Genomic DNA, 12,909 nt, shown 5'->3' on the forward strand with positions numbered 1-12,909 from the left:
TTAAGCCCATTATGGTTGACAAAGGATTATTTATCTGTACCTAATTTTTTTTGCTTCAAATTTATGATTTCATGATGTTGGGGAACTCACTGATAGTAATTCCATTAATGCAGAGCAGCAACTCTTATGCCTTTTTCTTTTACTCTATGGCATATCACTTTACTTCTCCTGTGACCTATCATATGAACCACATAACCCCCCACATGAGGTAGATAGTACATGTTATTTTCATCCACATTTTATAGATGAAGAAAGACTATGTCTATGGTGACAAAGGGCAAGGTTGGGCCTGGAGAACCAGTCTCCTAGATGCTGGCCTCATGATATTCCTGCCACTTCCGACTCCTCAACTGTCAGGAGAAGCAGGTAGCCATAGTAGAGTAGAAAGAAACTCAACTAGAAAATGAAAGACATGGATTCAAGTCCCAGCAAAAAGGGGCTTATAATGCTAACAGGCCAGCTATCCTCAAGACTGGAAAGAGCTGCAAGTCACCTCTGTCTCCCAGAATCCCTCAAAAGCAAATTCCAAGACAATGCTCCAGTGCCACCATCAGCAAGCTCTTTCCTGATCCTTTGATCTGTTCCACCTTTTCTAAAAAATTACCATGGGGGGCAGCTGGGTAGCTCAGTGGAGTGAGAGTCAGGCCTAGAGACAGGAGGTCCTAGGTTCAAACCCAGCCTTGGACACTTCCCAGCTGTGTGACCCTGGGCAGGTCACTTGACCTCCATTGCCCACCCTTACCAATCTTCCACCTATGAGATAATACACCGAAGTACAAGGGTTTAAAAAAAAAATAAAATAAAAAAAAAATTACCATGTTTCCTCAGTACATATTTAGGTCTGTTTCCATACAAACACAATGTTTTTCACCTTCCAGTTTGGTCTTAAGTCTGTTTCCCTATCTCCTTGATGAGTACTTAGTACAAGGTCCTAAAGAAATGCTTCCTGACTGACTACTGATAGTACCAACTCCCTCACACAGTGGCTATGAAAATAAAATGAGAATATACAAAAGACTTGGTAAACCAGAGGCTGATAGAGGTCAGATCTTATAATTAATTAATGAAGACACAAGTGGAGGGTCTTGAACAAAACCACCTTTTGACAGTTTTATAAAGAGGAGCTGACTTTACCTCTGGACCTGGACAGCTGGATTTTGCATCCGCAGTAGCCGAGCTCTGCCCACTTCTACTTCTAATTCATTTACCACAATCTCTGGCTTGTAAAGTTGACAGAAGTACTCAGCCTATGGAGAAAAAAAATTTTTTGCTTCAGATAAAACTTCCCCAACATTTCCACAGCCCCTAGGCCTTGCTTATCTAGGATATTACCATGAGACTCATTCTCTCAAGGGCAGTGTTCTTCCTGGTCTAGCTCCAAGAAGACACAGCCAACTGTGGTGAACAAGACCCTGTGCTTTGAAAAATCTAATGACTTTTTATCAGGCCTCATCCTTCTTGAACTTCTTGAACTTCTTGAACTCTTGACAATATCTGACACTCCTTTCTCTGACTCCCTCCTCTCTGGGTTTTTACGAATGTGCTCTCTCTTAATTCTCTTCCTACTTTTATGATCCCTTTTGCTCAGTCTCCTTTATTAGATCTTCATCCATGTCTTGCTCACCAATTGTGTATGTCCCTCAAGGATATTTCCTCGGCCGCCTTCTCTTTTCTTTCAGTTCTCTCTCATTAGTTCCCATAGGTTCAGTTATCATGTCTACACAGATAATTTCCAAATCTATAAAACCAGGTATATCCCTCCTGAGCCCCATTCCAACATCACCAAATGTCTATTGAAACTTCTGAACTAGGTGTCCTATTGGCAACTCAAAATAAAAAAATACAAAACAAAATTCATTATCTTTCCCCTGTCCTGCTTCTAGTCTTTTTCCCACAATATACCCTTACTTCTGAACCTTGTTATTACTAAGGAGAATGACATCCCCTCCTAGTTGCAATCCTAGTATCATCCCTGATTTTTCATTTTACATATATACACACACACACACACTGTCTCCTATCCCCATTCACAAAGCTTTCAGAACCACATTTTCGAGAGCCTAGACCAGTGATGGGCAACCTATGGCCCTGTGGGCCAGATGGGGCCCTCTGAAATGTTCTATCTGGCTGTATGACATTATTCCTAATCTGACGAATACAATGAGTAGGAAAGAATACAATGAAACTTCAAATAGTTGCCTTAGAAAAAGACTGACAGATGAGCATTTCCTTTCCTTTGGCCCCCTCTTTAAAAAGTTTGCCCATCAATGGCCTAAACGATTGCAATAGCTTCAAGTCTCCTCTCTCCAATTCATCTTCCACAAAGCTGCTGAAACAATTTTCTTAAAGGATCTTAAGGATCAAATATAATTTGACTTTTATTTCATGCTTCTTAAATTTCTATTTGTGTTTGTTTTATAATTCACAAAATCATTAGTACCATTGAGCATGTATATAATCTTTAAGTTATCAAATGTGTGTGTGTGTGTGTGTGTGTGTGTGTGTGTGTGTGTGTGTGTGTGTGTGTGTGTCCTGCAGGATCAAAAAGGTTTGACTACTGTTCTAAACTAGACTTTTTTCCTTAACAATAGGTTTCAAGTCAATTCTTGTAAAACAGTTTTTGTGTCTCTTTTAGCATCACAAGAAAGACCTACCAAACTGCCCCACACTTATCTCTGCCACAAGGCCTTAATGGAAAATAGCATCAAAAGGGACTAAGGAACTTTCTGGAAGAAGGATCAAAAATCTTGGCCAAATAATCATTACATCATACCAGGGTAGTTAAGACTCTAACCTCTGTGCTCAGGAGGTGGAGATGACTCCTCTCTTTCCTTTGGATACTCTCAAAATCATTATCCACCACTTTTCTAGGTACTCAATTATGTATGTATAATACTGAAGATAGAATTACTTCATTCCCTGCTCTACAAGACTATACAACTTAACATAAATTATAACTATGATAGAAATAATTGACTAAAACAGATTAAAAATACAAAACCAAGACACAAATAAACAGTAAAGCTAATATACCTTTTAAGTATATAGGATAATTATATAAACAGAGAGATAAATGACAAAACTAGTAGGAATGTCCAACGTAGGCATAGGAAAATTAAGAAACAATTCAAAATGTTTAGAGGGCAGTGTGTGAAAAGCAGTTTAAATGATTCAAGAAAGATATTTTACAAACTAGATATAACAGGAGCATATCAGAACCAACTTAAATAAAGATCACAATGGGAAGTTCAAGGCTCACCTTCTTCTTGGAGATATTTAACTTGCTCCCAATAACCTCTGCCATTTTCAATCTGCTTGTCTGCTTAGATAGCATTGCTGTGAAGCAATCCAGAGCCTGTCAAAGATAAAGGCACACCTTTAACTCTTCAATGAATGTGAAAATAACTAAAACTAGTCCTCCACTATTTCAAAGATGTGATTATAACAAAGGCAATCTTATCTGAGAGGAATAACTAATTCCTCCTATTACTTCATACAACCAAAACATACAGAGCACATAATATGAAGTTAATGCTAGGAGAATAATTGTGATAGAAAAACATCTTGTTTTCTGTCCCTGAGAAGGTACCATCTAGTTAGTGAGACAAGATATAAGATGACAATCCAGAAGATAAGATGTCTCCAAACAATAGATGGCTAATTTCCAAACAAGTGATACACACAATAAGGGTCAATGATTCAACTGAGAGTATGTGTTCTGGATAAGGGTGGTAAAGGAAAACTTAGCAAAAGAGGTAGAAAAATGAAACTGGGTTTGAAGACTGAGTAGGTTTGGAATAGAAAGTGGGGGGAAGAAGATAGCATAAAAACTGTGCTCTAGGGGCAGTTAGGTGGTACCAGGTCTGGAGTTGGGAGGAACTGGGTTCAAATCTGGCTTCAGATACTTCCTAGCTATGTGATCTCAGGCAAGACCCTTAACCCCATTTGCTTTGCCCTTGTCCTTCTGTCTTGGAGTTGTTACCAAGACAAGAAGTATGGGTTAAAAAAAGAAAAGAAAAGAAAATGTGCTCTAGAAGGCTGACCTTGTGTACAAGAAAAGACACAGGATAAAACAAAAATGGCAAGTGCTAACAAAATGCTGAATAGAATGATCTGACTAATGTAAAATTTTCACATGAAAGGAGTAATAGAACATAAGGTTAGAAGACAGTTTGAGACTAACCAGAAAAAGGTCTTGAATGCTGGAGTAAGGATTTTGGACATTCTCATGACAAAGGGGAAAAAGCCAGGCCTAGAGATGGGAGGTCCTGGGTTCAAATCCGGCCTCAGACACTTCCCAGCTGTGTGACCCTGGGCAAGTCACTTGACCCCCATTGCCTACCCTTACCACTCTTCCACCTATGAGTCAATGCACAGAAGTTAAGGGTTTAAAAAATTAAAAAAAAAAATTAAAATAAATAAATGAATGAATGAATGAATGAATGAATGAATAAATAAATAAATAAATAAATGACTGAGCAAATAAATAAATAAATAAATGAAGTAAGCCAGGAAGGACAGCAATTGGAGTGGAAGGAGAGCATTCCAGGCCTTGGGAACCAGCAGAGATAACACTCAGAGCCAAGAGACAGAGTGTCTTGTTCATTACAGAATAGCCAAGAGGCCAGGGTCATTGGATTAAAAAGAAGATGTCAGAGAGCAAAGTCTAAAAAAAAATGGAAAGGAAAAAGGTGTAAGAATCCTGGAAAAGGAGGAGGAGGTTAGGTAGTAGAAGGGCTATGAATGCCAAACAGAACATTTTAGGCAATAGAAAGTCAATGGAATTTATGGGGGGAAGAGGAAGATGTAATATGATCAGATTTACATTGAGTAAAAAAATTATGTAATTATCAACAAATAATTTTTTAAAACCATTTGGGGAAGCAAAAATAAGGTTATCTACTTTAACTATATCTTGAAGATAGAGATCACACAGCTAGGAAATCTCTAAGGTCAAATTTGAATCCAGGTCCTTCTGTCTCCAGTCATGGTATTCTATCTACTATGTTACCTAGCTGCCCATTTCTGTTATTCTCTGGCAATTAATTTAATGGATCAGTGCCCAAGGAAATTCTATAAGATTGAAAATTTGTAAAAATGTTTGATCTATAGTGGTAGAATGAATTTCTTTACCTCAGAGTTCCCAAAAAAGCTGAAATGACAGGTCTGAATCAAACGACAAATAAAACAATCTGCCAAGAGTGAAGACAAGTACCTTGAGGCTTGAGGAGAAATGAGAAAGCTTAGAACAGGAAATAAAGGAAGGAATTAAAAAATTGACAAAATAAAAGAACAGTCTAGAGGTCACAAGCTCTCCCCTTGTTCTAAACTCATCTTTCAATGGATTATAAGAAGAAAAAGCTTAAATGCTACAAAATTCTTAAATTTCTTTCAACTCAGCTCAAAGAAAAGTCTATACAGTAAAAAGTTACACACATTTCAATGAACACAATAGTTGACATATCCAGAAGCAAACAAACTATTAAAAGAGAAAAAAAGGAAGGTTTGCAAAAGATAGATGCTTCCAACCAGGCTGGCTCACGAATGGAACGCAAGGGAAAGATTCCAAGAAGGACCAGGAAGAGATATAAAGAGGACCAGAGTGATGGAAAGTCTCTCTTTGGTTTCTGTTTCTCTAGAACTTAGAGAGATCACTTCCTGTCAGGGAGAATAACTGACTTTCTGGGAAAAGCCATTTGACCCTGCAGTTGAAGTCTCTCTGATCAGCTATGCAGTCTCCAAATAGAGATATATCAACTGGATTTCCATCTGTGTCTACCTCCTGTGTTCCTGAGTTCTAGTTTTGAAATATATCTGAGTTTCTGAGAAGAAGCCAACCTGAGAAGAATTTATCTGTCTGTCATCAAGGAAACCTGCAGCCTCTTGGTGGGAGGTCTGGAGGGTGGCTTTACCATTCTGTTACCACCTTTTTGCAAGACCAGAAGAAGAGGCTTGTGAGAGTATATTAGGTTGGCAGGAGGAGAAGTAGAAATTTAGAGATAGGAAAATCCCCTTTGGCCCTCCTTCCTTTCCCTGTTTGAAACTTGTCAAATAAACCTTTTTTGTTTATCAAGAAAAACCAGTCAGATGCCATTGTATCACAGATTCAGGTCTGAGGCTTCCCATTCCAGCCTATCAGCCTTACACAGACAGAGAACATCACTTCATAAATTTACCATCTTTATAGGTGAAATAACTCACTTATTTCAAAACAAAATACTGTTCAGATTTATGATATTAAATAGCAGATCACAATAATTCAATAATATAATACTTAAAGTGAGAGTTATAATGTATGATAAACCCAAGAATATAAATGACCCGAGGCAAGGATTCATTATGTAATAAAAACTACTAGAAAATTGGGAAGCAAGAAAGATGTGATTTCACATCATATTCAACAATAACATTAAAAAGCATAAGTAATGTAGACATAAAAGGTCAAGATATCTTTCACAACTTTGGATAGGGAAAATCTTGACCAAATGAGAAAAGAGAAGACAAAGATAAAATCGATGTGATTATAAAACAAAAGCAATGCAACTGGAAAAATATCTTTGCAACAGATTTTTCTGATAAAGGTCTAATTTGGAAAGTATATCAGAAATTGTTACAAGAACCATTCCCAAAAACAGAAACTGTTATAAAAGAAGCAGCTTTCGGACTTCCGGTTAAGATGGTGGCAGAGTAAGGAACAGCTACTTGATCTCTCCTAACCGAAGCATACAGGACTCCTCAAGGGGACAAAAAAACAAATCCAGACGAACAAAGGGACCCCACAACAGGGCGCAGCATTGAAAGTACATGGAAGGGGCAGCTGGGTAGCTCAGTGGAGTGAGAGTCAGGCCTAGAGACAGGAGGTCCTAGGTTCAAACCCGGCCTTAGCCACTTCCCAGCTGTGTGACCCTGGGCAAGTCACTTGACCCCCATTGCCCACCCTTACCAATCTTCCACCTATGAGACAATACACCGAAGTACAAGGGTTTAAAAAAAAAAGAAAAAAAAAAAAAAAAAAGAAAGTACATGGAATCGGGGTATTTCCACGCTATAAAGGGGTGAAACAGCTCCCACTAAAACACGAAAGGAAGAAGCCCCTCCCCTACCCCCCACACCACGTACAACGCCAAGGCCAGCGCCCAAGAGTTAAAGCAGATTTAGGGCACCCATTAAGTCATTGGCAGTTCCAGGGCTTGTTCCTGAGAGCAGCAAGACTTAGGACCCCAAGAGGCTAAGGAACACACACGGACTTTCCTGAGCGCCTGCGCGGGTGACGGCATTGCCCTAGGCGCGGACTAGGATCTGGAGCGCAGGCTTGGACCTCTAGTGGGGACCCTATGCAGACAGGAGCACAGCTGTGGAAGCAGCAACCTGAGACTGCTGAAGGAGCCTCGGGCAGAGGGGCAGACCAGGGATGACCAGGAGGCTCAACCTCGAGAACGAGACCTGAGACCTCAGGAGCCTAGAGAGCGCAGACAGACCCTGAGTGTGAGGATAAAGCACAGAAGGTGCAGGTCTAACAATGGCAAGCCAAAATCGGGAACCCCAGAAGAGAAAGATTATCAAGAAGAAATCTGTAACACTGGACAACTTTTACACAAAGTCCAGACAACAGAGGAGAACAAACAAGTAATCATATTCAAACCTTCCCAAAATAATGAAAACTGGTCACAAGCTATTGAAGAGTTCAAATCTGAGATGACGAGAAAGATGGAAGAGATCTAGCAAGAAAATAACAGTTTAAAAGGCAGAATTTCACAATTGGAAAGTGAGGCAAGTCAACTGAAGACCAGAAATGAACAGATTGAAAAGGAAAACCAAAAGATTATAACCGAAAACCAGTCCCTAAAGGCTAGAATTCAGCAATTAGAAGCTAATGATCTCTCAAGACAGCAAGAACAAATAAAACAAAGTCAAAAGACTGATAAAATAGAAGGAAACATGAAATATCTCAATGAGAAAGTTACAGACCAAGAAAACCGGTCTAGAAGAGACAATTTGAGAATCATTGGTCTTCCTGAAAAAGCAGAAATTAATAGAAACTTGGACTCCATACTAAAAGAAATTACTCAGCAAAAATGCCCTGAAGTTCTACAACAAGAGGGCAATATAGACATTGAAAGGATCCATAGATCACCCTCTACACTAGACCCAGAAAAGACAACACCCAGGAATATAATAGCCAAATTCAAAAGCTTCCAAGTAAAAGAAAAAATCTTACAAGAAGCCAGAAAGAGACAATTCAAATATCAAGGAGCACCAATCAGGATCACACAGGATCTAGCAGCCTCCACGCTAAAAGACTGCAAGGCTTAGAATATGATATTCAGAAAGGAAAGAGAAATGGACCTTCAACCACAGATCAACTACCCATCAAAACTGACTATATACTGCCAGGGGAAAGTATGGGCATTCAACAAAACTGAAGATTTCCAAGTATTTGCACAGAAAAGACCAGGACTAAATGGAAAGTTTGATATCCAACCACAAAAATCAAGAGAAACATGAAAAGGTAAATAAGAAACAGAGGGAAAAGAAAGCAAACTCATAACTTTTTAAATTTGCCTCTTTAAGGGCTTCGATAAGATCTAATTATCTGTATTCCTATGTGGATAAATGCTATGTATAATTCTCTGTAGTGAACTCTATTCACTATTATAGTATTCACTATTATAGCAATCAAAAGAATAATTCATAGGGAGAGGACGGAATACTAAATGGTCTAAGATGACATGGGGGGGGTGGGAAAGAGGGGGGTGAATAGTAGGGGACACCAAGAGAAACTTGAGTGAATAAGAAAAATAGGATATTCTATTACACACAAAGAGGGCATAGGAAGGGGAGGGGACAAATACTATTATAAGAAGGAGAGGAAGAGAGCATTAAGAGGTAGTATTTAAACCTTACTCTCAGTGTAATCAACCTGGAAAGGGAAGAGTAGCTATATTATCCATTGGGATATAAAACTCTATCTAACCCTAGTGAGAAAGTCAGAAGGGATAAAACCCAGGGGAGTGGAGAGGTCAAAAAAGGGAGGAGAGAAGAAGGGGGAGAGAATTCATTAGGCCTTGATTGATTAGGCTAGATTGGCTAAAATGAAAGAAGGGGAGCCCAGTAATGAATGTTGGAGGGGATGTGGCAAAATTGGGACATTAATGCACTGCTGGTGGAGTTGTGAACTGACTCAACCATTCCAGCTGGCAATTTGGAGCTATGCTCAAAGGGCTATAAAAGAATGCCTGCCCTTTGATCCAGCCACACCATTGTTGGGTTTGTACCCCAAAGAGATCATAAATAAACAGACTTGTACGAAAATATTTATAGCTGCATTTTTTGTGGTGGCAAAGAACTGGAAAACGAGGGTATGTCCTTCAATTGGGGAATGGCTGAACAAATTGTGGTATATGCTGGTGATGGAATACTATTATGCTCAAAGGAATAATAAACTGGAGGAATTCCATGTGAACTGGAAAGACCTCTAGGAACTGATGCAGAGTGAAAGGAGCAGAGCCAGAAGAACATTGTACACAGAGACTGATATACTATGGTAAAATCGAATGTAATGGACTTCTGTACCAGCAGCAATGCAATGACCCAGGACAATTCTGAGGGATTTATGGTAAAGACCGCTACCCACATTCAGAGGAAGGACTGCAGGAGAGGAAACATATAAGAAAATCAACTGCTTTAACGCATGGATTGAGGCAGACATGATTGGGGATGTAGACTTGAAACTACCACACCAAAGCAACTATCAACAATTTGGAAATAGGTCTTGATCAACGACACATGTTAAAACCAGTGGAAATGTGCATCGGCCATGGGTGGGGGGATAGCGGAGGTTGAAGGGGAAAGTAGGAGCATGAATCATGTAACCGTGTTAAAAATGAATATTAATAAATGTTTAAAAAAAAAAGAAGCAGGTTTCTTTGATCAACAATCACATGAAAAAAATGCTCCATATCATTACTGAAGTTACTCTGAAACTCCTCACATCCATTAGATTGGCAATGAAGAAAAAAATGGAAAATGTCAATTAGTGGAAACCATAAAAACCAGATACATTAAAGAACTGTTCAAGCTGTGAACTAGTCTAGGTATTTTAGAAAACAATTTAGACTCAAAAACCCACTGGCCTCCACAAACCCTTTGACTCATCAATACCAATATTACATATCTACCCCATAGAGAGAAAATAAAGAGAGAAAGAACCAAAACATCTAAAAATATTTACAGTGGCACTTGTAGAAAGAACAGGATATGAAATGAGTGCCCATCAACTGGGAGATGGCCAAAAAAAATGTGATATATGAATATAAAGAATTATTATTGAGCTATAAGAAACAATACTTGCAATAATGTCTTTTCCTCTAAACCTACCCTCAAATCTGTACCTACTTAGGTATGTTTGATCCCCATTTGAATGTCGAGCTCATAGAAGGAAGGGACTATTTTGACTTTTTCTTTGTATCCCCAGCACTTTGCCCAGGGCTTAGAACATTAAGTGCTTGCTAACTGATGGATAATAACTACCTCACAGGGTTGCTATAAGACACAAATGAAATAATGTACATAAAATGTTCTGTAAACAATGAAAGTCATCTGGAATAATTATTATAAAATGCCTTATTAATTTTTAGGCTTTTTTCATTTTCATTTCATTTCCTTTGTTTTTAATATCTACATAGATTTCAATACATAGGATTGGTACATTTATTGTTTTATTTAAGTTATTAAACTTAAAATACTTAACAGGAGTGATCCCTTTTTTAAATGCTACCTTTCTTAAGGTAAAAACTGAGGTTAACTTACATATTTTATCTGGGTTCAGAAGGGTGAGTAGAAGACAGGAATGGACAATAGACTGGGACCAAATAAGTTAGGGAAATTGGGTTTGGCAGTTTGGGGAATGGCAGTTGACAGGAGTGACTGTTGGGCCTTAACTGTCCAACTGATCCACTTAGCCAGGGAGTCTGTGAAATGTGTCATTTGGAATTATTGTATGCCCTAGAAGACTACGTCTCTCTGCTACAACTTCCTCTGACACCTCCCACTTCCTTTGTGGGAGATGTCAGAGAAAGTATAAAAGGGAAAGTTTGGCACCTTTTCTCTCTCTTGACCAGCACTCTCTATGCTGGAATCTCTGCTCTTTACCCTGAGCTCTCTCTAGCTTTCTCCACCCTGGAAGCAGCTATCTTGACCCTGGAATGCTCTGCTCTCCCCAGCCAGAGGCTGAACCCTGATCTTTCTTTTTCCCTTTCTTCCTACCTCCTAGTTTTCCCTAGACCTTTCCCTTCCTAATTAAAATAAAACCTAGCTATTCAAACCGTAAAGTTGCTCTCAGATCATTTATTGGAGCCCCTGAAGGGCTCTGATCAATTTCCCCTGCCCTAGCTGGCTACCTTTCTTTCCCTTCCTCTAACTTCCTCTCTCCTTTCTCCTATTCCATCCTCCCTTCCTCCTTTCACCCCCACACAGAAACCAACAAGTGACAGGGTAGTACAAGGACAAAAGAATTATAAACACAGGGTTTTAATAATAATTGAGGGTCAGGGAAAATGGGGAAAGGTCACACTGAATCTAATCACTAGAGACCACACAGGGGCTGGAAGAATGGGTTAAGGCCTACACTGCACTAATCAGACTGTTACAGACTAGAAGGGAAAATGGGTCTCTCACAAAGCCATGACCACTTCAATTCCTCTTGATGGTACAGGAAACAGGTCCATAAGAAGGTAAATCCAGGAAATGCTAATTAAGGAGCTTGTCTCAGACTGGGATGTCCACCACTCCAGCTAGATCTTCTTGCTCACTTGATCTTCCCTGGCAGGTCTTCCTTCTCAGTGGTAACTCCACACTCCATGGGCTCCTCACTGGGCAGGTAAAGGCATCCACACCCTATCCCTTTCCCAGCTTGACCAGAGTCCTCAAAGGCAAACAGTTTCCTTTCCTTCATTCCATTTAGAATGTCCATGGTTGACAGTCAAGGTTTATCCTCTAGCCTGCTTGCAAAATCTACTTCAGTCTATTTACCTATTACACCTTTTACCTTCTATCTCTGAGGTAATATTAGTTTGTGTGCAAATTAAGTTCCTCAACTAGTTTTAAAAGTAAGAGACACCATGTGTACAAAAGAACAAGCTTTAAGACAGATGCATGAAAGAAAAGACAGATGGAAATTATGTAGCACAAAGGAAACAAGACTTCAGAGGATTACAGCTTACCTCCTGAAAAATATTGAGTGATGTAGATGAAGAAGAACTGTCAAAGCTGTAGGAAATCCTGTTACACCAATTCAGTAAATCCCTAGGAGAAGAAATAGAGAAAGTAAGTAATGATGAGGAATATAAAACAAAGCGGGTGAAAAGGCTTTCTGTCTGCCTATTTATTCAACTCAACCCAAATAAGCCATTAAAATTGAAACTCGAAAAGTACCTGACATGCTCAATATATGATTTTTTTTTTAAAAAACAGCAACCAGGAAAGAATGAAGGCTGGGACTCAGCCACATCTCAAGCCAAAGTTCATGAAGAAATTGACCGAGTCCTTGGCTCGAGTAGAAAACCCTCCATGCAGGACAGAGTGAAGATGCCTTATGTGGATGCTGTTGTGCATGAGATACAGAGATATATTCATCTTCTGCCCTTCAGTCTTCCACGATTAGCAGCCCAGGACATCCACTTCCAAAAATATGTGATTCCCAAGGGCACGAATGTATTTCCCTTGCTCTACTCCATCTTGTATGATAGAAAAGCTTTTCCCAATCCATATGAGTTTGACCCAGAGAACTTCTTGGACAAATCTGGAAACTTTCAGAAGAATGACCACTTTGTACCATTTTCTTTGGGGAAGCGCCTCTGTCTTGGAGAGAGCTTGGCGCGGATGGAGCTGTTTCTCTTCCTGACTACTATT

At 39.3% G+C, this 12,909-nt stretch overlaps 1 protein-coding gene across 1 annotated transcript in view; it reads right to left on the reverse strand.

Annotated features, from left to right (window-relative positions):
* MDN1 (midasin AAA ATPase 1) overlaps positions 1-12,909 on the reverse strand; it is a 202,059-nt gene that overhangs the window by 148,173 nt on the left and 40,977 nt on the right. The window contains exons 11-13 of the mRNA XM_044675390.1: positions 12,222-12,303; positions 3,260-3,355; positions 1,135-1,247 (exon numbers count right to left, since the gene is read on the reverse strand). Coding sequence (XP_044531325.1) covers positions 1,135-1,247; positions 3,260-3,355; positions 12,222-12,303 — 291 coding nt within the window. The remainder of the gene's footprint in view (positions 1-1,134; positions 1,248-3,259; positions 3,356-12,221; positions 12,304-12,909) is intronic.

This window comes from Gracilinanus agilis, chromosome 4, assembly GCF_016433145.1.
Source record: "Gracilinanus agilis isolate LMUSP501 chromosome 4, AgileGrace, whole genome shotgun sequence".
NCBI lineage: Eukaryota > Metazoa > Chordata > Mammalia > Didelphimorphia > Didelphidae > Gracilinanus > Gracilinanus agilis.